Source organism: Candida parapsilosis, contig 005806, assembly GCF_000182765.1.
Source record: "Candida parapsilosis strain CDC317 annotated contig 005806".
Classification (NCBI taxonomy): domain Eukaryota; kingdom Fungi; phylum Ascomycota; class Pichiomycetes; order Serinales; family Debaryomycetaceae; genus Lodderomyces; species Lodderomyces parapsilosis.
The window spans coordinates 368,716-394,513 of record NW_023503279.1 but is presented as its reverse complement, the minus strand read 5'-3'; the positions used below and the strand labels follow the sequence as shown (position 1 = coordinate 394,513).

General features: G+C 38.0%; 13 protein-coding genes across 13 annotated transcripts; 8 read left to right on the top strand and 5 right to left on the bottom strand. All coding sequences in view use genetic code 12, as the record gives it.

Moving 5' to 3' along the window:
* Positions 1-1,156: 1,156 nt before the first annotated feature.
* Positions 1,157-1,360, top strand: CPAR2_301720 (uncharacterized protein; the record flags this gene model as incomplete). The annotated part of the gene is made up of 1 exon (XM_036807532.1): positions 1,157-1,360. The coding sequence occupies one exon, from the start codon at positions 1,157-1,159 to the stop codon at positions 1,358-1,360; it is 204 nt and encodes a 67-aa protein (XP_036664360.1).
* Positions 1,361-1,649: 289 nt separating this feature from the next.
* CPAR2_301710 (mitochondrial 37S ribosomal protein mS23) lies at positions 1,650-2,489 on the bottom strand (the record flags this gene model as incomplete). The annotated part of the gene is made up of 1 exon (XM_036807531.1): positions 1,650-2,489. One exon carries the CDS (start codon positions 2,487-2,489, stop codon positions 1,650-1,652), a length of 840 nt encoding a protein of 279 aa, XP_036664359.1.
* A 137-nt stretch (positions 2,490-2,626) lies between these two features.
* Positions 2,627-4,456, top strand: CPAR2_301700 (uncharacterized protein; the record flags this gene model as incomplete). The annotated part of the gene is made up of 1 exon (XM_036807530.1): positions 2,627-4,456. One exon carries the CDS (start codon positions 2,627-2,629, stop codon positions 4,454-4,456), a length of 1,830 nt encoding a protein of 609 aa, XP_036664358.1.
* Positions 4,457-4,483: 27 nt separating this feature from the next.
* On the bottom strand, positions 4,484-6,043 carry CPAR2_301690 (uncharacterized protein; the record flags this gene model as incomplete). Its single annotated transcript, XM_036807529.1, has 1 exon — positions 4,484-6,043. One exon carries the CDS (start codon positions 6,041-6,043, stop codon positions 4,484-4,486), a length of 1,560 nt encoding a protein of 519 aa, XP_036664357.1.
* Positions 6,044-6,864: 821 nt separating this feature from the next.
* CPAR2_301680 (uncharacterized protein) lies at positions 6,865-7,215 on the top strand (the record flags this gene model as incomplete). The annotated part of the gene is made up of 1 exon (XM_036807528.1): positions 6,865-7,215. The coding sequence occupies one exon, from the start codon at positions 6,865-6,867 to the stop codon at positions 7,213-7,215; it is 351 nt and encodes a 116-aa protein (XP_036664356.1).
* Positions 7,216-7,375: 160 nt separating this feature from the next.
* Positions 7,376-8,788, top strand: YTM1 (Ytm1p; the record flags this gene model as incomplete). Its single annotated transcript, XM_036807527.1, has 1 exon — positions 7,376-8,788. The coding sequence occupies one exon, from the start codon at positions 7,376-7,378 to the stop codon at positions 8,786-8,788; it is 1,413 nt and encodes a 470-aa protein (XP_036664355.1).
* Positions 8,789-8,799: 11 nt separating this feature from the next.
* CPAR2_301660 (uncharacterized protein) lies at positions 8,800-10,047 on the bottom strand (the record flags this gene model as incomplete). The annotated part of the gene is made up of 1 exon (XM_036807526.1): positions 8,800-10,047. The coding sequence occupies one exon, from the start codon at positions 10,045-10,047 to the stop codon at positions 8,800-8,802; it is 1,248 nt and encodes a 415-aa protein (XP_036664354.1).
* Positions 10,048-10,883: 836 nt separating this feature from the next.
* Positions 10,884-11,771, top strand: RAM2 (bifunctional protein farnesyltransferase/protein geranylgeranyltransferase; the record flags this gene model as incomplete). The annotated part of the gene is made up of 1 exon (XM_036807525.1): positions 10,884-11,771. The coding sequence occupies one exon, from the start codon at positions 10,884-10,886 to the stop codon at positions 11,769-11,771; it is 888 nt and encodes a 295-aa protein (XP_036664353.1).
* A 1,389-nt stretch (positions 11,772-13,160) lies between these two features.
* On the top strand, positions 13,161-15,062 carry CPAR2_301640 (MDR family MFS transporter; the record flags this gene model as incomplete). The annotated part of the gene is made up of 1 exon (XM_036807524.1): positions 13,161-15,062. The coding sequence occupies one exon, from the start codon at positions 13,161-13,163 to the stop codon at positions 15,060-15,062; it is 1,902 nt and encodes a 633-aa protein (XP_036664352.1).
* Positions 15,063-17,647: 2,585 nt separating this feature from the next.
* Positions 17,648-18,649, top strand: CPAR2_301630 (uncharacterized protein; the record flags this gene model as incomplete). The annotated part of the gene is made up of 1 exon (XM_036807522.1): positions 17,648-18,649. One exon carries the CDS (start codon positions 17,648-17,650, stop codon positions 18,647-18,649), a length of 1,002 nt encoding a protein of 333 aa, XP_036664351.1.
* Positions 18,650-18,780: 131 nt separating this feature from the next.
* CPAR2_301620 (ubiquinone biosynthesis protein) lies at positions 18,781-19,704 on the bottom strand (the record flags this gene model as incomplete). The annotated part of the gene is made up of 1 exon (XM_036807521.1): positions 18,781-19,704. The coding sequence occupies one exon, from the start codon at positions 19,702-19,704 to the stop codon at positions 18,781-18,783; it is 924 nt and encodes a 307-aa protein (XP_036664350.1).
* Positions 19,705-19,950: 246 nt separating this feature from the next.
* On the bottom strand, positions 19,951-21,720 carry CPAR2_301610 (uncharacterized protein; the record flags this gene model as incomplete). The annotated part of the gene is made up of 1 exon (XM_036807520.1): positions 19,951-21,720. The coding sequence occupies one exon, from the start codon at positions 21,718-21,720 to the stop codon at positions 19,951-19,953; it is 1,770 nt and encodes a 589-aa protein (XP_036664349.1).
* Positions 21,721-24,025: 2,305 nt separating this feature from the next.
* Positions 24,026-25,321, top strand: DFI1 (Dfi1p; the record flags this gene model as incomplete). Its single annotated transcript, XM_036807519.1, has 1 exon — positions 24,026-25,321. The coding sequence occupies one exon, from the start codon at positions 24,026-24,028 to the stop codon at positions 25,319-25,321; it is 1,296 nt and encodes a 431-aa protein (XP_036664348.1).
* Positions 25,322-25,798: the final 477 nt, after the last annotated feature.

Genomic DNA, 25,798 nt, shown 5'->3' with positions numbered 1-25,798 from the left:
CGAATATACGTGTAGGATTGAAGGTGTTTCAAGTGCTATGTATCATCATTATGATGGTATTACGACATGTTTGTCGTGAATACAGTTGCTTGATGTAGACATTTGCTCAATTTTAGAATTGAGTGCCAAGTCACGTGCGTCCGTTTGATGGCCCACTGGGTAAAGTCTTTGGAACGCTTGCTTCATACACCAGGGTAAATTTGACGACAAGATTGTTGATCTGCTATAACCCAGTTTGCACATCAGGAAAAAGCATTATGCCTTGGTACAATACAACTCGAAGAAGCAGCAAGATCAAGGGTACATTGTCTCGTGATTGGCCATTGTCTCGTAGTTAAAGGAAGTCGCATGAATATCCTGACCTTAAGTGAACCCAGATGCCACTCTGGATCAAACAAGTCCCAATGCTCGACCAGGTAGTATAGTTCATCTTCCAGTCGACAAGCTAAACCCAAACTACCCTGCGGTTTTATCTTGGAAAGTACCCTTCAAATTGACAATTTGAACTCAAATGGGAATGGCAATGATGACAATATCAAAAATCTCATGACCATGAGACGTTGACATAGTAAATTGTTTTGTTGGGCATCAATTTCGTGTCATCCGCATATGGTAGCCCAGTTTTGGCAACTGAATGAGGAGTACATGGTTGGATTTGATTTGATTTTCTCAACGCCGAGCCAAGTTGGTGCAAACCTGAACAGGGGTTTTCTCAGTAGTCCACAGCTCAAGCGACTCAGTTTTAAGTAACAGATTTCCTCATCGATATCATGTAAATAGCTCTCGAGCACAAATGTGCTCTTTGTGTCCTTGGGCTAAATCGTTGCCTTTTTAAGCGGCCAAAACAGCCTCAACTTTTTTTTTTCAAGCACCAATTACTCAGTATGTTAAGTTGCATCTAAAAAAGAGCAGGTAAGACAAAGCTGTCAACTGTCGGAAACTATAGTGCTTCCCAACTCAATAAGAGAGAACTATATACAATGTCGACATACGAAATGAGGAACTCTTTCAGAGTGGGAGATGTGGACAATGTAAGAGAGAGCCGCACTCCTGCCTCAAAATAGCAACAACATTGAGAAAGATCACCAATTAAAACCATTCGAAAAAATCTTACCACAGAGACACTCCATTCACAATACATAAGAAATATACAACGATGGTTTCAACACATAATAATCCATGGGCTAAAAGAGATGCTTGGAGGTACGAAGGTCAATTCAGTAGGTTGAACAGGTTTAGAAATGCGTTCCCAGGTCTTGGTATAGCTATTGTTGCGTTCACCGCTTATGTGGGTTTTGAAAAATTGGTGTTAAAGAAAGGAGGTGATGAACACGGACATGAACACGAGGAACATCACTAGGCACTTTAAAGAGGTTTTTGACGCAAGGAGAAAGCGTTGGTGATTATAGAGACTAGTTATTATTTTTCTCAATGCATGGAAAAGGCAAGTGTGGTTGGGCGTCTAAAGTACGGACAAAATTTGGCTTTGGTACCTACCGGATTGCGTTTTTAACGACCACTTGTGCAAATTTGAGGGTATCAATATGAAGTGTAGTTACTGAAAATGTGATATTTATTGTAGATAATCTTAAACAACAATCGGTGATTTGTATATAATCTATGTACAGAAAGTCGACTCTTATCTTCTCTTATTCTCCTCCATTGGCTCTCTTCAACTCATCGGACACGTCGTTATTTACCAGCAACAAACTCTCAAATAAAGATGCTCTGGATTTCTCTTCCTCCACCAATGACCCACTTGGTGCTTGTGATCTATTGGCATTGGCTTCCAAAACTTGAGTTTGTTCAGCAGCTAATTTGACCCAATCATCAACATATTGTTGCTCAGTAGTCAAGTTCCAATCAATATTGGTGGATTCATAAACAGCTCCGTACATGGCACTTTCTTCTTTTGCAATATGACTTTCCATTTCTTCAGCCATACGCAAACGATAAAACTCAAATCTTGCCAAATCATAAGCTTCAAAAATATCCTTGACTTTGTCATCATTTTGTAAAATATACATGGCTCGTTGTATAACCGACTCCCCATCTAATGGTTTGTGCAACTGTAACATGTGACTCCAATCACATTTTTTCAATATTTCATCACCGTTGTTCTCGATAAGATTTTTGGGTCTGGCCAACTCCCATGGGTGCTGCAAGTAGAAATAGTTTCTCAATTCATCTTCAAGAAACTTCAATTTTGGAATTCGGTGGATTTCGTTATTTCTGTTCGAGATTTCGCTCGAGCTTGGGCGGGTTTTGAAAAGTTGTGATTTCAGTAAGCCTTGCTTCTTTGGTTTTAGTAAGTCGTTTCTTGGATCAGTAGATTCGGCTTCGTGGACATATGGCTTTTTCACAAGATTGTGTTTGGGTGGATATTTAGCAACGATATCAAACCACACCGGCTTCTGCTTGATTACCCCTGATTGCAAATAAGCTGATGTTCGTGATAGAACATTGGCAGCCTCAGTTTGAAGCTTCATTGTGGTAGAGTTGAATAGTAAAGAGGTTCAATGAGTCCGATGTTCGTAAAAGATTCTTTGAATTATTTTTTTTTTTTTTTTTCACTTTTTTTTTTTTCAGTTCTTGGTGGAAAACACTCTTTGTTGATGAAAATGGCATGAATATCATAAAACAAGCGAAAGCCAAGAACATTTTCTTACTAGAGAAGCCCGTCAATACATTCATACGACGGGTGGGTGCAGAACAGTCCAAAAGTTCAGGGCCATTGTTGAGATGCATAGATTTGTTGATCAATCAACATCAACCTGAGTTGATAAAAAAGTATAGGATAGAGCCTATCGATGATCAATATGAGTTGAAACAACGCATTTGGGATAAGTTAAAGCTACGACGAACGGACCAAGATCCTGTGTTAGTGAAACGGATGAAATATAAGCCAAGCGATGTACTATACACAAAGGAATACAACAATTTCATAAAGGAAATCTACCCAGTCAATGATGATCCATTTCAGTCAGCAACGGCACCGCTAGATTTGAAGCATAATGCTACAAAGTACCAGGGAATCAACCATGAGCATGCATTCAAAAGGTATTTGGATTTACCTAAACCAGCACCACAATTCTTACCTCCCTCAATATTGCAAACATTTATAAACAAATACGTTTTGAGGTATAGGCAGTTTGCCAATAGAAACGTCCTTGAAGGATGCATGTTAAGAGATGACACCAATGGTTTATCGAGTGCCATACGCAAAGAAAATTCTAGGAGATATGAATACCTCAATCTGTGTCAATTTATCTTGAATGACTTGAAACAAGTAGGGTTTGAACTCACGCAACAGGAACAAGTGCGCATGATTTACTTGTCTTATTTCAAAGATAGAAAGGATATAATATCTCAACTTGGTGAAGACAAAGACTTGGGATATAGTCGATTTACATTTGCAGAGTATGATCTGATTTTGGCCACTTTTGGCGACCGAAGGGATTTACTAGGGGTCCTACTTCTTTTAGCTATCAGACATGACCAATTCGATATCATAAGTGATATCTTACCCAAGGTTGGATTAGGAGGAATTATAGGTGTCGAGAATAAGAGCGACTTGAAGGTGATTGACATCTCCCTTATTAACTTACTCGGATACTTCAATACCTTTATCGATAGACCTGAGTATATCCAGTACCTCGCGAATACCATTGAAGTATTGAATCAGATACCTGTCATTACTAATGAGATTGTTGATGGGTTAATCAAGGTATTGACAGACTTGGATTTGATCAAACATGCGGAAATATTATTTGAGACAGCCTATTTTCAACCTGCTTACACCAATGAAGACAGTGAGATTCTCACTGAATGGCGCTACATTTATACCAAATTGAAAGGCATGACTCAAAACGAATCGGTTTTTTACAAGTTATCGCCAAACCATTATTCTTTCTTGACCTTGTTTCAAGGTTATTGTCGTGGACAATCGTTTGACAAAATCAGACATTTGATGCATGTTATGGACAACTTAACTAAGCAAAGAATGAGCACGAAGATGTATTTTGATATCTTTAAAAGCTTCAAGAACAGGAACGATTGGCCACTTAAAGATTTGAATTTTATATTGACCCGCTTAATCAATGAGATTGATTCAAGCAAGGACAATGATGACCTCGATGCTCTCAAACTTCTTTCCAGAATGGGTCTTTTGGAGAATAGTTTCGCTATGGAAGATCAATGGGACGGTGAATTTGCTACAACTTATCACGGTGACTCACCATTAAGGTTGAGTAATTTACTCTTGGAATGTATATTTATGGTCTGTACAAGCAGATTGTATCAAATGGGAGTGACAGCCAAGTTGAGCTCTTTAAAGGATTTGAAAGTTAGATGGGAGGCGATGGTTGAACCAAAGAAGGTTGGCCCATTCGAAGCAGATAGACTCTCTTACATCAACAAAGCAATTTTGATGGAAGTGGTGCACATAATGGTCTAAATTCTCAATTGACTAACTTGCGGCGGTTCAAATAGCGACATCTCGGACAGCTTCACCACTAGGTCGAGTGTTGAACAAGCAATTTCTTGGAGTAGAAACAAAACTTTCAAAGACCAATAATATCCCCAAAAGTAAAGTCACAATTCCCATTAACAAAGTTGAGTTCATTTCAGCAAAAGTAATCATGATAACGATGATACCAATGGGCAATCTCCAAAACACTCGAAGCTTTTGAGGAAGTATGAAGTAATTTGGAGGATCACGACCCTTTTCCACCAATCCCAACACAAACATGCACACCAAAGCCACACCTATTCCTCCAGTATAAAAGAATGCCAACGCATACATGTTTCTTTCGGACTCTTCCCCTTCATTTCTGGCTTCCAAGTGCTGGTGCTTTTTAGTGCTGGGATTATCAATGGCACACAAGTCACCTCCAGCGTCGGCTGATAACACTAGTGCTGCAATTAATGGCACGTGAGCGTATATCCACAACATTGCTGTTGTCCCACTATTTCTTAATGGATGAATAGCTCTGCTATTTGTCCCTCCATACTGATAGAGCCAAAACAAGATGTATGCATCGGCTAATAAGAAGATACCCCTGGCATATTTGGCACTGAATCCCACCCCCAATGACCCATTAGAAACAACTTTGTACAAGTATTCACCGATGGCAATGGTCACAAACACGGAAAATCTTTCAACCTCGTGCTCGATGTTCAATGCCGTGGACATGGTTAGTTTCAACATCCTTTTGGTCCATGGGTGGAAACATACTGAAAAGCATACTTGTTCTAGGAAAAGAAATACAAATGCGAGGGCAATCTTGACTCTCGTGGAGACAAATATCACCGATAACCAACACATTGAAGTTACAAAAATAGTGGCAGCGTACAATCTTTGTTGTGTACGATGTTCTGGTATGAAAATAGAATACACAACCAATGAAACAGCCAAGGACAACCGACACAAAATGTAGGAAACAACTGGTATTGCTGCTTTGCTATAGCTCTCTGTGATATCGTAGTGACTGTTTATGTATAAAGTTAATAAGCAAAGAATCCAAAAAATGTACAACTTCTGTGACAAATCTTCGTTATAATAGTAATTGGTGAAATCTTTAATATCTGCCCACACTACCCAGATAGGTAAGAAGAACAAAACGTATTTCAACAAGGCCAATCCACTGGCATCTTCACTCGCTTCCCCGGCCAAGTTAGCAATCAATCCTACATAAAGCAAATCCAAAAACAATTCAGTCCTAGAGCTTCCCCGTTCACCTTTTGTGCGAAATAATACACCATCTTTGAAGTAGTTGAGTGCATGTGGTCTGATGAACCAAAAATTTTCTCTAGGAGGTTTGATGTATTGAAAATTGATGTCACCAAACCTTCTAATAAACTCATCCTCGTCCTCACTGTCAGTCAAATCTTGCTCAATGTTGGGGAGTTCCTCCTGAGACAATTGATGAGATGTATGTGATCTTTCATGGTAGAAAGGGTCGCTTTCATCTTGTGATGAGGTTCGTGGTTGTGGAGCATTGTTTTGACTATCAGGAGTGGATTTGCTCGATCTCAATGACATTGATGTGTAGTGATTGTGCTTCGTATTCGTGTGAACAACAAGGAAAAGACTAGGACATCGTATGTCCTTTTGGGTTTTGCTAGCTGTGTACAATTTTGCGGAAGCAAAATTCATTCTTGCTAAATGCACAATGTACTAAAAACCGTTTTACATCTGAAATTTTTTCGGTTGCAAAAGTTTCCCGATTGGGGAATTAAATTGTACCAGAATATTCCACGTGGATGAATCAAAAAATAATATGTGGGTGTCACTAGCACTGAACCGGCAGTCATAATTCTTTGGTAAGCGTTGGCGGGAATGATGGCTCTCACTTCGAAGGCGTTCAAAAAGGCGTCTGCGCTTCAGTTAAAGATACGGCTGACCGAAATGACACAAAATAAATCATTGCTTGGCTTTGTTATAAAGTGGTCTTTCCTACGCCAGTGAATGGGTGATAACATAATTAAAGAACAAACTCTATACACAGGGCAGCAAAAAAAACTTGGAATGTTTCTTGTGCATCTACTTTGCCAGTTATTATTGCCCAAAATCTTTGCCTTCGCCACCGTAATCTGATTTTGATTCTTTATGGTATGCCTTCACTTGGAGTTGACTTTGCAATTACGAATAAAAAATGGTAATCTATAAATACCGATTAGTTTTGTTGTCACCTGTTTTCCAGTCTTTCGCCACCTTTTCGTCCTTCGCAATCAACCCTTGAACTCCACTCCCCTCTACTCCCAAGTTGTTCTTCAAAGCTTTACTATTCTTTCTAGCCACCTTCAGGTTGGTTGTATTCTTCCTATAGAGTCAGGAAAGCCACTACACACTTTTCAAAAGCAATGAGATCGTTACCACCACCCAGAATCACTCGAGCAAGAAGATGGAAACGCATCAAACGTGCAATGAAAAACTTGCTCACAAAGGGGTACATTTCAGACTATGGTGTTTTCCATAGGAAGTCATCGCTTTATTCACGTCATTTTTATTCCATCACCAAAATCCACAAGCTGCCTATTTTGTCAAGAATGAAGAAGAGAAAGACAGACATGCAAGTGTTTCAAACTGCAAACTCAGGATTACGATTCGCCAAACATTTCGGTACATTTGTGGCCAAGCTTTCAATTCCTGGATTGAAAGAGGACTTGTTTGGATCTAGAAGGGGGAAAATGAGGTTATCGTTGAAGATGTAAGTTGTGGATTAATTAACTTAATGGACGTGTGTGATTTGTTTGATAAATTTTCTTGTTCTCCTCTGTGCGCGCTTCCGAGTCTCTCTAAATTTTTTTTCACGATGAGCTCCATCGCGATTAAACATCACTCATTACACGATAGAGCACATTCATGCCAACCATGCCAGACAAGAATCAGATAAAGATCAGGTTCACTACAAATGAAGAAGATGAGAGTTTGAAAGTAGAAGGGACACCTTTGTTTGTGCCTATATCGTTGAAAAGATTTGGTTTATCTGAAATTGTAAATCACTTGCTTGGAAATTACAAGACAGATCAAGAAGAAGAAGAAGAAGAACGCAAGCCAATACCTTTCAACTTTCTCATCAATGGAGAGCTTTTACGAACTTCGATTGAGGACTATCTTGTACGCAATGGACTATCAAGTGAAGCATTTTTAACCATCGAATACACGAGGGCCATTTTACCACCTAGTTTCCAAGCATCATTCAACAACGAGGATTGGATTTCATCTATAGACTCAATCAACAAAACATCAACTGCTGTAATAGATTCCCAATTGACGATAACTGACCCCAAAATTTTGAGTGGTTCGTATGATGGGGTAGTACGAACTTATAACATGTCGGGTAAAGTTGAGAAGCAATATGTTGGTCATTCAGCTCCAATTAAATCTGTCAAGTGGATCTCGCCTACCAGAATTGTATCATGTGGTAACGATAAACAAGTCAGATTATGGAAAACGTCGTATGAAGGTGTTGTTGATCAAAATGAAGAGAATGACGAAGATGAAATTGAAGATGGAAGGACATTGGCAATTTTGGAAGGACACAAGGCTCCAGTTGTTAACTTGGCAGTGAATCAAAAAACAAAGAGGATCTTGAGTGCTGGTTATGATAATGCTATCGGTTTTTGGTCAACTAATTACAAGGAAATGGCAAAGATCGAAATTCCAGATTATGATTCAAATGTGGTTTCCACATCGTCTAAAAAGAGAAGGAAAATGGCGTTGCAAGATTCAACTATTAGACGTCGTTCACCATTGAGCTTGTTACTGGGCCATACGGAGCCAGTGGAAGGGGTGATTTTCGATGCATATGATACTACAGTCGGTTACTCGGTTTCACAAGATCACACTATTAAAACTTGGGATTTGGTAACTTCTCGATGTGTTGACACAAGAACAACAGGATTCTCGTTGCTATCGGTGTTGCAACTACCACAAGTCAACTTGATTGCTTCAGGTTCATCAGCACGTCATATCAATTTGCATGATCCAAGAGTTTCAAACACATCCGAAGTGGTTAATGCCAAGTTGGTTGGACACACCAATTTTGTCGTTGGATTGAGTGCATCACCACATAATGCTAACATGTTTGCCTCGAGTTCCCATGACGGAACTGTCAAGGTGTGGGACGTTAGAGCTGATAAATCGCTTTATACGATAACTAGAGAAGATGGATCCACCAAAAAGAAAATCTTTGATGTATGCTGGGACAATGAAATTGGTATAATAAGTGGTGGTGAAGATAAAAAGATTCAAATTAATAAAGGAACTGATATAGCTAAATAGATAGAAGAAATCTACAACTTGTACAGTTTATTTTCTTTTCTAGAAGACGTGAAGAGGTTTAATCCGTAATATCCTTGCCACATACTTTCCTTATCGGTTAAATAGCCCACCAACCCTGTTTGGTTACCAACCGACAATGGATCCCATATGGTGTAAACATCTTGTTCATCAACCCATCCCAATGCTTTACGAGCAGCCTTCAACTCATCAGCATTGAATTCAACTTGTGCCGCTGAACCATACTTCAATGGACCAGCATTGATCCAGTATCCTCTTTCTACATTACCCAGAGGTTTTGCTAGTTTTTCAATTGTCTCCATGTAGGAAAACAAATTCTCAGCAGTATCCAAAAAGAATACAGAAACGACAACGATATTCTTGTACTTGTCCCTATTTGGAATTTCAAATTTGGTAAAATCTTCATTAACAATGTGTAAATTATTTGGCTTGTTGGATTCTCCAATTGACTCATATTCAAAAGTTCTGAATTGTGACTCAGCATTGTAATAGTCTGAGTTTGTATGAATATAAGGATAGATGGTGTGCAGCTTTTTCAGTTGTTTGCTATAGTTGTATCCAACAAACAGGTTCATTAATCCTGAATTTTCAATGGAGAATACTGCTCCATAGTCCCATTTACTAAACTCATAAGCTAATCTGCCCAAGCCACTACCAGGAAACACCAATGCAGTTTCCCCCCTTTGTCTAAAGTCAATAGCTACTTCCAAATGAGAAGCAATATATTCGAAAAGTGGTCTCAATTCAAGGCTAAGCAGTCCACCAGGAGTCCAATCACGAGTAAAGTGACCCAATGCTTCAATGACTCTAAAGTTGTTGCCGCTAGCAACGCTTGCTTTATCATTCTCAATCAATTCGAAATCCTTCAACGATACGCCATACTCTTCAATTGTGAAATCAGCAACATCATCAACAAACTCTTGATTTTTTGCAATCGCCTTGTCAATCAGTTTCAACTTTTCCAAGTAGCCAACATCCTTGGCAATCGATTGCTGTTTTGAAGTTAAGTGGGTAAATAACGATTTTCTTCTCTCATTAACCTCCTCAGCATGGAATTGGTAACTTTTCAACGACCTAATGGCAGACAATACTTCAATTTGCTGATCATTGTTTAGTTTTTGAAATTTGGAGTAATTAGCGCCTGCTGATGTGGGTAAATTGTACAAACTGGGAGAGCTTGACTTGAAATTCCTCAGGGCTGAATGTGCCAATGACTTGAACAAGGAGGTTCTAGAAACCATATTTGTAAATACAAACGTTGTTATAAGTATTGGTAGTTGAGATTTTCGGTAAACCAACGATAGTACGTAGTATATGGAGAAAGAAATGACGCAGATAATTGGAATTGAGTCGAATAGGTTGCGCATTGAGTACTGATGGTGTGGTGTGAATACAGTACGGAATATATTGCGAAATCCTTCCAGTGTATGCGTATGGAGTTATGTTACTATTCTTGGAACAATAAGATTAATATCAGAAAAGAGTGTGGTTTTGGTGCGTAGAAGATATCCGAAAATTCTTTCATATTCTATTCGAGTTTTTACTTGCGGTCACCACAATTGATTAAACACTATTGTGATTTTCCTCAATTAGTTTGAGGTTTGATACATGAAGAGTTGATTTGTCGGGTGGTGTCGAGTAATGGACCATGAGATTGACGTGATGCGACCGCTGTGCTGAAAAATTACGACCATCTGGTAATGGGAAGAGTCACATGATCAGATGCATACACAGTTGTACCGATTGGGGAAAGTTAAACACGGTTAACACCTTAACTTGGTGATTGCCACAAAGTTCATGTGATTTTCTGATCTGTTGTATAGTTTTGACTCGCATTTCCGATAACAAGCGTGGTAGGATTACATTCTCAATTGCAATTGTCATTAACTAAATAGGAAAATTGCGTCTCAAACTATTTTTTTTTTTTTTTTTTTTTTCATGTTGCAGAAAATGAAATAAAAAAAACAATACGATAACAACTGCCAGTCCCAAAATACTATAGAAACTGCTGCCAACCTTGAAACAAAGATTTGCTCGTACCAAAGAAGACTGATCACAAAGTGTCTATTCTTCCGCAATGTCAGAATACGATTTTTCAGATATCATACCCGTTGATCTAAATAGTAAAGAACCACAATTATGTCAAATATTGTATGATGAAAATTACAAATCCACCATGGGTTTGCTATTATCACTTATGCAAAAGAAGGAATATTCACCAAGAGCACTTTACTTGACAGAATTGGGGATTGAACAGTTGGCATCGCACTACACAACATGGATATATCGATTCAATATTTTACAAAATTTACCCAACCCAAACTATTATGATGAATTGGACTGGTGTGAACAAATTGGTTTAGATAATGAAAAAAACTACCAGATATGGAACTATCGACAATTGATTATAAACGAAATCTTGAAACAAGAAATCATTGGAGATGTTGCTGAAGGTAAAGGCAAGTTTCAACCCCATCGTGAATTCCCAATTTTGGAAGCCATGTTAGATTCTGATCCCAAGAACCATCACGTGTGGTCTTATAGGAAGTGGTTGGTTGAGAGATTTGATCTATTTAATGATGCAAAAGAACTATTGTTTGTTGACCAGATGATTGACGCAGATTTATTAAATAACAGTGCTTGGAGTCATCGATTTTTCTTAAAATTTGCAGGCAAAGATGCAACTAGTGAATTGATTAATGGAGAAGTTGGGTATGTCAAGGATAAAATAAGGCAGTGTCCTCAAAATGCCAGTTCTTGGAATTACTTATTGGGAATCTATGACAAATATGATATGGAGATATCTGAATTGGAAGACTTTGCAACTGAGTTTGTTAAACTTGACACAGGCAAAGTGAAAAGCTCGTTTGCAGTGGAATTATTGTCACAGATCAACAAACAAAATGGTAATGACGAGAAAGCAAGTACATATGACAAGTTGTTGAAAGACTTGTTTAGTAAGTAGCTCAGTAACAAAAATAAAAGTGTTTTATATGGCTCACAGTATCATAAACCTTTGCTAGTCTAGTCAAGTGAAGCGTAAATTCGAATGCTCCGCTGAGATATAAAGAGACATATTTGGACCTTCCATCATTAGATTGATCAACAGGGTCAAAACTAAAAGATTATGGCAACTCAGTGGTTGCTCCCTGAGCTCCACAAATCAAAGTTGTTCCAGCTCTTAGAAACATAATTTCCGTGTTCGGAAACTGTTTATGCACTTTTGTTTTAAAAGACTACTATTGATTCTCATCTATCTTGACAAAATTAAACTCTAAAGCTAAACTGATGTCTAAAAGAACACCATGATTTATATTTAGCAACAAATGAGCACGGATTTAGCATTTAAAAAGGATTTGGTTTCTTTTATGACTTGCACAATAATAGTGCGTGATACGAGTTAATGTGATTTCGAATGCAAGGTGGGGCGGTATTATCGTTATCGGGTCGAGTATCGGGTTGTTCCCGTCTATTTCAGGTGATACAATTTTTGTGCTACACTTTTATTTTGTCTGTTACCAAGAAAAAAAAAAAAAGGAATTACGACTATTATCTTTTAGCAGAGTAATAAGTGTGGTTTTAAGGTAAGGCTGACCTAATAGTGGTGTCATCGTTAAAAGAAGTAGGTATCATGGAATTCAAAGTAAAACACCCAAATGGCAACTCATTGAAGCAAACAATAATGTTATCCAGTTCCTTTTGGGGCGTCTTCTTTGATGAACTGTAAGTGTTCTTTATTTTTTTGTAAGCACGGCGTTTGCATTTTTTAAACTCCTAACTTTCTCGCATTTATTACCATATTGGGAAATGAATACGCCGTACAAATGTCTAAGTGGACAGCCTCGCCATTTTTATTGTTTTTGCACTGATCACAAACTCCACTTTAAATCCGTATTTCTATGGGTCACTTCATCTCTCTCCTCATAAGCAAGCGTGATAACACTTCGAGAAAATCCCCGTGGTCGGAATATGCATTTTCGGCGATAGCAAGAAAAGAGCTTCTTCTTGTTTATTGATGCCATCGGAGGTAACCTACTACCTCTCAAGTGTGTACAAATAACCTTGAATGTTTAAGGCTAAATCCGTATATAATCACTTTTGCGTATATTCAGCCTTTTCACTAAAAGTTTCTTCTCTTTGTGTAAAAGATGAAAAGAAAAACATACAACATACATAACGTCACATATACTTCACTTCATTGTGTTTTATTTATTTTTTACGAAGTGTACCAAACTATATATATATATATATATATCATTGGAAGAACATAGTTTCAACTAAATTCTCTATCTAATTCCGTGCATTTCTACTACTACTACTGGATAACCTAACTAGTCACACGCTTATACTTAACATGAGTAAGAAACAAGTTAATTCAGCTACTTCTAGTGTTAAATCCACCGACTCAAGTGGATTACCGCAACCACTCACCAAAGACAATACTGATGATATTCAACCACAACAGCAACCACAACAACTACCTGAAGATCTTGAAGACCAATCTTCTGTTGGCTCGCGTCATGGTCACTTCAAAGAATCAGATGCAGGTGATGGTACACTACGTGAAGATCAATACATTCACGGTCCACGGTTAGTTTTATGTTTTGTTTCATTGTTTCTTTGTTTATTCTTGTTTGCATTGGACCAAACCATTGTTGCAACAATTTTATCCACAGTGGGGAACAAATTCGATGCATTTGAAAATGTTGGTTGGTTATCGTCAGGTTTTTTGTTGACGATGGCGGTGTTTATCCAACCATATGGTAAATTATCAATCATATTTGGTAGAAAATGGTCAATGATTGTTGCTATTGTCATTTTTGAAGCAGGCTCTTTAATGTGTGCATTGGCTTCATCAATGAATGTCTTGATTGGTGGTAGAGTACTTGCTGGTGTTGGTGGTGCTGGTATACAAGGTTTAACTTTTGTTATTGTTTCCGAAGTGGTGCCAATAAACAAAAGACCTCTTGGTATGACAATCTTGTCTGTGACATTTGCTGTTGCATCAGTTTTGGGTCCATTGATTGGCGGTGCTTTCACCACACATGTTACTTGGAGATGGTCGTTTTACATCAATTTACCAGTTGGAGGATTTGCTTTGGCAGTGTTTTTGTACTCTTTCCGCCCTCCATTACCCAAAGTCGATATTTGGGAAGAGTTGAAACAGTTTGATTACATTGGTACTTTTTTCTTCATTTCGGGGAGTGTTATTCTTTTGTTGGCAATTACATTTGGTTCATCAGATTTTCCATGGAATTCAGGTGCTGTTATCTCGTGCTTCGTACTTGGTCCGGTATTGTTGATCGTCTTTGCCATATGGAATTTCCGTTTTTCCAAGAACCAAATCATTGGTACTGATGTTATCACCACGCCACAAATTATTGCCTCAGCACTTTCGATATCGGGAATTTTTTCAGCCTTTATTGTTACAATGATTTACGCTTCAGTTTATTTTCAAGTCATTCGTGACTCAAGTGCAATGGGTGCTGGTTTGCACTTGCTTCCATGCATCATTGCTACTGTCATATCATCAGTTGTTTCAGGAGGTGCGATTCAAAAACTAAAATATGTCAAACCGTGGGGTGTTTTTTCAGGGGTGTTGGCACCAATAGGTGCTGGTTTGTTGAGTTTGTTGCGAGTTGACTCTCCCTTTTCCAAGCAAGTTGGGCTATTAATCATCATGGGTGCTGCAACAGGTTCCCAATTCCAGCCAGCTATGTTGTCTGCCCAAATCAAAGCACCAAAGACTCCAGGTGGTACCATCATGACAACGATTTTTGTCAATGCTTCGAGATGTTTATCATCAGCAATTGCTGCTACGTTATCTGATGCTGTGTATACATCAAGTTTGAACAACTTTTTCAAGAAAAACATCCCCAAAGCCAGTGCTGAAGTTCAGCAATCATTACAATCGATTGACATTTCGAACCTTATGTCCAATAATGCAATTTTGAGGACATTGGATCCAGCCACTGAGAAATTTATCAAAGAACAAATGATGAAGTCGATTCAAAATGTATTTTACATGTGTATTGGTTTAGCAGCTATAACTACATTGGCTTGTCCGTTTGTCTCCAATAAGAAATTACCTGACACGAAACAAGTGGCCAAAGTGGAGAAGAAAAAGGAGGAGATAGAACAAGGAGATGCAACTGAAGCTGAAAAAGAAGCTCAATTGAAGGAGCTCGATGCTGAATTGACCGACTCGACGCCGCAGGATTTACCCAATGAAAGCAATAAAGTTGAAACTAAATAGGGAACATTATTTGGAACATGTATATAGAATGGATACAATAATAGGGTCTTATAATAGCATAATAATAAGTATTCAAGGGTAACACTCGAGCTCCCAAACACGAAATTGGAGATCAATTTTTTCGGGGCAGCTCAATCTTTGGTTTAATTTGCTGTCAAATCGACTCCCTTTTTTGATGAAGTGAATCTATTGACTCGCAATTGAGAGCAGCCACCAAATGCGCAGCCTAAGTATCTCAAGATCACAATTCGTTATGCTATTTCAATGTTTAGAGGCAAGCACGTGTTCCAATCATCAATACTTAAATGTTGACAATTACACTAGAATCTTGGACCAAACCCACTATTATTCGTCGCCTGAACTTATTTAAAGAATGCTGTTTTCAGTTGATGTATATCATACAAGATTGGAATGAGGATATGATGGTCATAAACCCATTTTGGAAGGAAGGATTGAAGAATGAGTGTTGCAACCAATAAGGTTGTCATAGCAGAATTATTCATTACTGAATTGAATCATTATACATGGATGATCTCACTTGTTGACAAGTTTGGGAACTCCGTGATAAACATATTGGTCAATCTTGCTTCTACAGGGTATAGTAGTGACCCTTTTATGTTGTCCTGATTGCAATTGCCCATTGACTGGATGTTATAGGGTTGTGATATTAACAACACCACTATAGCACATTCAAAATCCTTGCTCCAGCTTGACTTCTCATGGGCGATTGATTCATTGTGCCAAGGTATTGTCGTCTCAAATTATGAAAATACTTTAATTTTTGCTAATACCTTATACCAACAGTATGATTAATGGCAGAGTCATACCCAGAGGGGTGTCCAAGTCTGCAATACTTTATAGGAACGCTGATGAATCGATTTTGAGGTGACAAATTGCACCATCCCAAAGCGTTTACTTAAACGGTTTGTTGTTTTAAATCTTTGAAGAAGAATTGGAACGTATCAACTGATAGAATGATAGTGATCCACAAAAACACACTAGCTTTATGCAATTTGTAAGAATACCCACTGTTGGTATGGTGGTGCTTTTGAAGGAGAAATGGAAGTCTCTTTTGAAGTTTGTTCAGATTGTACACCGTCAATTTTGTGAATCATCGGATGAGGGTTTATCACACTTGTTGTTCCATTAGTTTTGAAAGTTTTTGATAAAGGGGGTTTGAAACAAGAGAAGAGGAGGATATTGTCCCGCGGGAAAGGTCGTAAATGGGATAAAGCTCCACTAATCTCGATACATGCAACGGAATCATGCAAATAGAGGAACTGCGTGGGTCAACGTTGAGAAAGAACAATCTTACTGCTATCTTGTTTGTCGCAACTTGTGTGAAAGAATCCTCAGAGATGCCCAACCAAAGCCCCGATGAAAACCGTTCATTAGAGATAAAGTGAAAGAGAGATTGAGCTTTGACGTCAATAAAAAAACAAATGTACAGCAGCGAAATCCGATATCAGCAGTCCATCAATACCACCATGTAGCAAATCTGCAATCAGCAAATAGTAAATTGGAATTTCAATGGGTGCACTTCGACAAATAAACAATCATCTTTTTTTTCACACGCACAAACTAAGTAGATCAACTCAATGGTACTTCAGTGAAGCATATAACCAAGAATGATTGCTTTATATATAGACAGCTTTTTTGCAATTTTGCATTTTTTATTTTAATTGAATCTTTTCTTTATTTTTTATAATCTTTTGAACGCTGTTTTTCATAACTTATAACATTACCTGCAATCAAATTCATTCCATTTTCAATTACGGGATCAATCATTGACCGCAAAATGAGGAGACTTGAGGATCAGATGAGGGAAAAATTGGTTCAAAACGCCACCATGATCAAGTCTGAAGAAGCAACCATATCACATCCACCGAGTTAGGATTATAAACCACAACGACAGAATCAGTATAAGCGGGACCTACTTTGAATCACTGGTGCTGTACTTTGTCAAGTGCTTCAGGTTTTCTTCCCTAATCAGAGATATCGAACCACAGGATCGTGAAAGTGAGAGTTATACAGGATTTACTACAGAATTAAAGGCAGAGTTCCTGGTATCAAGTCTTTGATTCCACAACACACCAATTTGATCCGCGAGTTATAGAGATTTGACTTTGAGTGCTTATATGTTTCTATCTTTTTGAGTGTAATGTACCAGTGGAAGAGGCTAGTTACAGCTCCTAATCACCAAATTCGCTCTACGTAAGTTTGCGTTTGTTCTCATACTCAAGATCTTTTTGAAACCATGTTCTTGTCGAAGTGAAACGAACTATGAGAAATTCGAGACAGCACTAAATTGGGTATCCCCTTCTACATGAACGGTAGGCGTTGCTTTACTGCCTTGAATAGGAAACAATTCGCGCGGAAATGCATCTCCACGGTATTGAAAATTTATAGCCAGAGAAACTTTAAAATCCCGCTTTTCTTGAAACCTTTCTTCCAAACTAGACTAAAGAGCCAAACTTGCGAAGCAAAGCGTCACTACTTCCAACAAGGGAAAACCGCAGTATTCCTGCGCATACACTCACTCACTTTCAAAACACACCACGCACATCCACTCATCACAATAACAAATGGTGTTCAAATTCACAATTGACACTGTGCTTGACCAATACGTTCCCCGCAACCAAATACACAAACTACCTCGATTTATAGCCCATTTCTTAGGCCATCACAAACATCCACACAGGGCAGCTCCTGATTATTTCATATGGCTTGAAATTTTGATTGCTACGTTTTCCGGTCTATCCCTCATCATGGGTGTGTTTATGCATCATAATGTGTTTACTGATCATCATCATGCTCCTATTATATTAGCATCGTATGGAGCTACCGCGATCCTTTGCTTTAATGCATCACAAGTACCATTAGCGCAACCACGTAATATTCTATTGGGTCATTTCATAAGTTCAACAATTGGCGTGGGGATACAGAAATTGTTTAGTTTGAGTCATGGTGGCAGACTGAATTATTGGGCTAGTGGTGCTTTGAGTGTGGCCATAAGCTCAGTGGTTATGGCAATCACCAATACCATTCACCCACCTGCGGGGGCTAGTGCATTGTTGCCTAGTATCGATGAACAAGTTCGACAAATGAGTTGGTGGTTCTTGCCGGTTCAATTGGTTAGTTCAGTATTGATTATTGCTGTTGCTTTGATCACGGGCAATATAGTTCGGACGTACCCCGTGTATTGGTGGAGTCCAGGTGCTGGTCAAAAAATTGTTAAACAACTGAAGAAACAACAACCAGTGGAGGCATCAAAGAAAGAGGGGGACCATGTGCCCACTTCAATTGGCGACAAAGATGAGATGAGCTTTCATGGGAAGGATGGCCATGACTTGACTAAAATGCAGCTGCGATTCACTTTAACTGGGGCTGGGATTGATGAAGTTGCTAATGCTAAAAATATCATCATTACATCTACTTCAATAGTAGTGCCTGAAAATCTCGATTTAGGGGAGGTTGAAGTTGATTTACTTCGGTCACTACAACAAAAGCTAATGGATCTACAACCAGATTCAACATCAACTTCGTCAGACACTAATGTCCGTTCGAAACCAGAACACCTTGTATGACAGGGCACAACTGCCAATAAAAAACAACATCTTTTAATATTACTAGACTTACATATATATACCATTTCCACATTACACGATATGTATATCTACATCTCCTTGTATAATAAATCTGTTTGCATTTTACAGACTCAAAAATTTGGTTCTTGTTCAATCTCTTCAACCGGCACGACTCCGCCTTTGAACAGTTCATCTTCTAATTTATCGAAAATGGCATTAGCAACCTGAGTAGTACTAACAACTGGTCTAACGACTCCATTCAAAAACTGGTTGCCCAAAATAGCATTTTTCAAATTAACTCCCAATTTCAAACCCTTCACCAAGACGTCTCTATTCGTAGTAGGCTCATTTGTAGATTTGCCGTGTTCTTCATACATTATCCCCGGTCTCATCAAAATGCTTCGTAAATGAGGCTTATTGCTCAATTCAAATTCAGCTTCTCGTTTGGTAATTATATATCGTTGTGGGACAATTGGTGGGTTTTGATCAGCTGATATATAGACGTAGTTACCCACCACAGAGTTTGATTCCTTATAATCACCAGCTGTTCCAGCTGTACCTACCGAGTCCTTATTGCTCTCTTTCTCCTTTTTCAATGCATCTAATCTAGCATTGATATACTCATCAGCAATCAATACGGCAGAATCGCGTTGTATAGCTTCATAAGTCAGATTAGCTTTGTCCTTCTGCATCGGATTCGATGACCCCAAAACGGCTCGATTAGCAAGTTTCTGTATATCTTGCAAAAACCCGAAATTTGAATTCATCAGTTTCTTGTACGACGCATCTTCAAATAATATACCGATTGAATGAACAATAGTATCAAATTGACTCAATTGAGTTGGGGATATTGATTGTTCAGGGTTGAATATATCGCATCTTTGCCACGATACTTGTTTGATCCAAGGTGGTTGTCGGGAAGCAGGGACGTTGAGTTTTGGTGGTTGGCCAGATCGAGAATATGATGTTATATTGTATCCGCGGTTGATTCCAACTTCACAGATTTTACGGCCTAAGAATCCATTGCCACCGAATACTGCTACTGACTTGGACATGGAAAGGGAGATAATGTTTGTGTCTGTGTGTCTGTGTGAGTTCAGTAGGAGAGAGCAAAAAGGGTCATTTCGTGGAATGGTCGCAGGCAGCAAAAAAGATCAGTCGGTTGCGAGAAACGCTACCACTGACCATACTATTCTGAGACATTCTACAAGGGCCTAAGAGAATGTTTCTACAATAGTTAGGGTTACTTTTCTAAGTGTATGATTTCGTATTATTTATTAAACAACTCTTTTACTAAATCCTCAATGATCAAATCTTTTTCTAAACAAAATTGACTCTTCATCTTCAACATCTTCCAAAGATGGTGAATGATGTTTGCGTAAACCATCACTTGGTCCATTGATTACCTTCAGCACCGGTGTGGTTGGTTTCTCCTTTGAAGCATTTTTAGTCACTTTAGCCTCCGATTTCACTTTGGTTGATTCTTTTTTAGCTGGCTCTGCTTTTTTAGAAGTAGTGGAATCAACTTTGGATTTGGTGTTGTTGTTGTTGTTTTCCCTCTTTGAAGTTATTTGTTGAGATTTACTAGTTCCGTTTTCAACAGATTGTTTAGTTTGAGGTGGTGGCAAATGTGAAGTCAAGACTGGACCCAAATTGAAACCAAAAAACTGATTAAGTAATTCTTGTTGCTGTTTCAAGTACTGTTCATACTCGTTGGAGTTTTGTTGATACTGATCTTCTTCACTGAGGATCTCCAGTTTCAACTCATCTTCTTTGGCTTTGATGGCGGAATCATTGTGATGTTGTTTTTCCAACTCTTCTTGTTGTTTAGCCAATTTTTCTAATTCCAATTGGGCTTGAAGAATCTTTTGACGTTCTTGTTCTTGTTTCAAAGCAAATTCTTCTCTAACTCTTTTGAGTTCAGCTTTTCTTTGAGCTTCGATTTCAGCAGATTTTCTTCTAGCTTCAGCTTCCAATTCAGCCTTCTTTTTAGCCTCTTCTTCAGCTTTTCTCTTAGCCTCTTCTTCAGCTTTTCTCTTAGCCTCTTCTTCAGCTTTTCTCTTAGCCTCTTCTTCAGCTTTTCTCTTAGCCTCTTCTTCAGCTTTTCTCTTAGCCTCTTCTTCAGCCTCTTGTGCTTTCTTTTCTTCCTCGTCAGCCATTCTCTTCTTTTTCTCAAGCACAGCATTAATAGCTTCTTGCGCCAACTGTCTTTGTTTTTCGAAAGCCTCTTGCTCGGCATCATCATCTTGCTGTTTATTCTTCAAATTGTCATTCTTTTCTTCAGCCTTTTCTTCTTCTTTACCTTTACCTTTACTCTTTTTACCTTGTTTTTTATTCTCTTTCTTCCTTTCAATCAAAGCATCAATAGCTTCTTGAACCAATTTTTCGTGTTCATCAAGTGATGAATCATCAGAATCACCCAACTCATAATCATCGTATTCATCTTGATCTTCATTGTGATGGTGGCCAAAATTCAATTCCTTCTCTGCATCTTCAAATTCAGGTGAGTCATGTTCCAAATACAATTGACGTTGAGGATCATCCAAAGTTCCCAATAAACAATTGATTACATCATTTAAATTGGAATGAATATAGTGTAATTTTTTGGGAATGTTTAAACTCAAGATATTGTCTTGTTTGTACCATCTCCAATTGATGTTTTCAATATCGATATAGTTAACGTTGAAATTAAAATCAATTTTGAAATCATCTTGGTGTGAGAAAATGATAACTTTAATCAATGGTGGTTGCAACTTGACAACTTTCACTTCGTAATTGTTGAAGTTTCCGTATGGTTTATAAATTTGAATCTGATATTCATCTTCAGTTTCCAATTTTTGAACCACTCTTGGTCTTGAGTTTCTTGGTTGTTGATGTTGCTGTTGCTGTTGCTGTTGCTGTTTGTGATAACGTGGTGGATGTTGGGTAGCAGTATAATAGTGGGGATAAGCTTGTAACGAACGTGCTTTTGGTTGTGGTGATGATCTAAATTGTTGTTGGTGTAACAAAGACAACAATGAATCTAAATCAACTGGATTAGCATATGGTTGAGCAGTGTAATAGTAAGACATTATTGGTAGAGAAGTTTTTCTTATATCGTTCAGTAGGTGTGATATAGTAGTGAAAAAAATTGAAGTGTTAGTAAAGATGGACAAACTTGGTTGTTATTTATATTCCTTTACCTCATGTTGCCTCGGAAGACAGTGGAATGTTGAGGAAAAAGGTTAGTTCTTTTTTGCAGTCATTTGCTGTTGTAGGGTTTTGCGCATTTTTCTCCGGATGTTCCAGATTATTCTAGAAAACGTTCAGTAATTACACAAAACTGTTTAAATCAATGTCATACATTGCTATCTTGTGACAAAGCATCCACGACAATACAAAATGCATTTAACCTAGATGTATATCAGTTCCGTTTATAGTTTGTTGGAACTAATGACAAATGCAGCCCTTGCACAGGACTGATTGGAGGAAAGGGCGGTTAAAGTACAGGAACATTTGCAATTACTAGAATTGAGACTAGTTATAATTGCAAAATATATATCGAGAGTGGAAAGGAAGTGATGTTAGTTACAAAAGATATACTCAATCAAACTGGCCACTACTATTCTATTCTCTCTACCCACTTTTGGTGTTCCTACTCTTGTTTTTCCAACTGATGATGGTGCGTACAGCGAATATAGAAACGTGAATCTAGAAACCAAAATGTGTTTCAAAATAGACAAACTTGAGAAGAAACTGACACAGACGAACAGACAGCCAGACACGAAAAAAAAAAATAAAAAAAATAAAAAAAATAAAAAAATAAAAAAGAAAAGTAAATAAAGAACAAAAGACGCGTAAAATTGTTCGTGTCTCATTGGAAAGAATTTGACGATGATGTTGAACATGTGTACTATTAGTTGTAACGGCAATGGGGCTAATGGTAATAACAACTAGAATGTAAGGAAGTTATTGTTTTTTGTTAACCAATATGTACTGTCTCATATGGTTTATACTTTTTCACTGCAGATGCAGATTATAAAAGCAACAGTTTTATTGTGTGAGATCTGCGTGTAAAACAACTTTTGACTAAAAGATTACACCCCTTACAGATTCAATTGAGACAAACACAACACATACAGACAGACAGACAGACAGACAATTTTCAGTAAGTCAGTATAGTTAGTAAAATTGTGGTTTGATAGTATTAAAGGAAAAAAGGTGTGTGTATGTATGTGTGTGTGTGTGTACGTGCTCACTTCACGTGCTGCATAAAAAAGGTCAGTCTTTTATGGTGTGCGTCACCACCAGCTATTTTTTTGGGGCAGTGCTAAAAGCTTAATAAGTCTAATATACACATCAGCCATTTTGCTCCAAATTATTAGCAGTTGGTATTCATTTGTGGTGTTATACTCGTCTACCTATATATACGTCACCTATTTACTCAGTATGGATAAGTCAATGTATGTACAATATCTAAATACGAACATCATTGTAAAAAGAATGGGCTTATTTTTGTCGTAAGAAAAGAGAATGCGACACTAAGCTAAAGTACCTTTTGGGAACCTTTTGTGACATCAAGACCAAATAGAAAAATCAAAGAAATTTTTTTTTTTTTTTTTTTGAAACAATAAAAGATCAAACATTCTCCTTAATTGTGGCCTTATACACAACGGTTTTTTTCTTCTTCTTTTCTTACGTGTCTTATTTGTACAGACCAAGAGTGGGATGTGTGTGAGTGTGTGTGGGGGGGGGGGGGGGGGGAAGAAGACAAAACCACCCGCTATGTAAAACTATCGACTTTATAAGTAATTATCTGTATACGAACAACCAAAGGCTGTTTTATTTATTAATCACATTCTCCTTCTTCAACATTCTTTCCCTCCCCTTTCGTAAATCTAAAAATAAAAAATAAAAAAAAAAAATAACAACAAACAAAAACTGACGAGAGATCCACAGAGAGAAAATTTTTTTATAGAGCCAGCCAAAACCAACAAACCACACACACCAAACCATTACTACCTAGAAACCTGAAGATCACGTTCTTCTCCTATCTATCTATCCACATACCTACATACCTACATACCTACATACATCAGTTGAGGTATTAATACCACACACATCTTAGATCTCACTTTACAATCTCACACACATAACAGAGATCTAGAAGGCAGTGTTTTCTTTTCAACATTCGTTCATAGTAAAAGACCCACACACCACCACCACCCACTACGACGAGTACATATTCAACCATCACACTAATCAACATTTAGAATAGCTTACAAAATAGATAGATACACACACTCACCAGGACCTACTTTCCCCTTCCCCCCCTTTCTATAAAAATATTAGACTACATTACATTAGATCCCCATACATTACATTCCTACAATAACAATGTCTGAGAAACAACAGCAACCTCATCATCACACCGAACACCATCACCACAACAACAACATTACACCTACCTCCAAGAACAACAAGGCCTCTAAGTCGAAACTACATCAATACAATACCATCTTTAGATGCTTCTTATTCATGACTATCTTGTTATCATTAGCCTACTTTTACTTTACACCTTTATCTTCACCATCATCGTGTCTACAATCATTAATACCTAATAAAAGCAACAAATCATTTGATAACCATCCAACAACTGTCAATTCAGTTGCAATTACTACAGATGCTACATCAACTACAACTACTTTTACATCAATAGACAATAGTGACAACCTTGAGCAAACTTTGGGGTTCCATAGGAAAAGAGCTCAACAAGAGAAGCAAAAGAGGCAAAAGAGGCAAAAGCATCATAAACAGGAAAAGAGAGCTGATAATTCAACTAGTGATGGACTAACATCTTCCACGTCGAATGGTGGTACATTTGGTAGTTCCACTAGTGGTTTTAGTACTGGATTTGGCCAATCTTCATTCTTGTTTCCTTCTTCATCAAGTTCATCATCATTTAGTAGCTCATCAAGCTCATGGTCTTCATCATCATCATCATCTACTTCATTTGGAGACCAATTTTCTTCCTCCTCCTCCTCATCATCATCGTGGAGCTCATCTTCATCATCGTCTGCCAATTTTGATGCGTCATCATCTGAAACACTGAGTGACAGTTCTACCTCATCATCGTCTACTTCCTCATCATCGTCTTCATTTGCTTCAGAGACTGGTGAGTCTAGCTCAACGAGCTCTACTTCATCGTCATCATCTACAACTGAAGCACCTGAAACTACATCTGAAACTACCGACTCATCATCAACAACATCTTCCTCATCTTCAGTAGAAGATGATGACACCACCTCATCATCGAGTGAATCATCAGGAACTTCGCGTCATGTAACAACATTGAGCTCAGTCGAAAATGGTAAAACAGTAGTTGTCACCCAAACTTCATTGGTTTCTTCACAAGCTACAGAAACATCCAATTCCAATAATCGTGATTCAAATGACAATGGTGGGGGATTATCGCAAACCAATAGAATTGTTGTTGGTGTTGTTGTTGGTGTAGGTGGGTCCATCTTGATTGGTATTATTGCCGTACTATTCTACCTCAAGAGAAGAAATAAACGTGATCCAGAAGCTGGCTGGACATTTTGGAGGAAAAATGAGAAATTGGGCAGTGATGAGTTTTTCAATGGTGAATTGGGTGTTAGAGATAGGAATATCAATCAAGGCTCAAACTTTTAACGTTGCGGCCTCCACTAGTACATTCAATCACATGCGATTACGTGGGGAGTTTTGCTTATATAAAATAATTTTGAGTAGTGAAAGAGACGATTTTTTAATATAGCTTTTCATACATTTTATACCTTGTAAGTGAGATGGACTATTTTGCCAAAAAAACAAAGAAGCAGGAGAGAAAGTAGTGGCCTAGTTGAAGGTGTACAATTGTTTCATTGACTTGCCATTGCTCTATGAAGAGTTATATCCCATATAATCAACACTTATATCCACTTTATTCTTTGTGTATCTCAAGTATATAACCACGATTTTCGAAAAGGACTTCCTGGAAGAGAATGTGCGTAGAACGCCCCCCCCCCCCCCCCAGTGTTTTTTGATCTATAGTAGGTGGGGTTTATTTGATGTAGTGAGGAAGCTAGTATACGATAGCATGACTCTACTTGACGTGCAGTAAAGAATCTGTGTTATTGTAAACTTCACGAT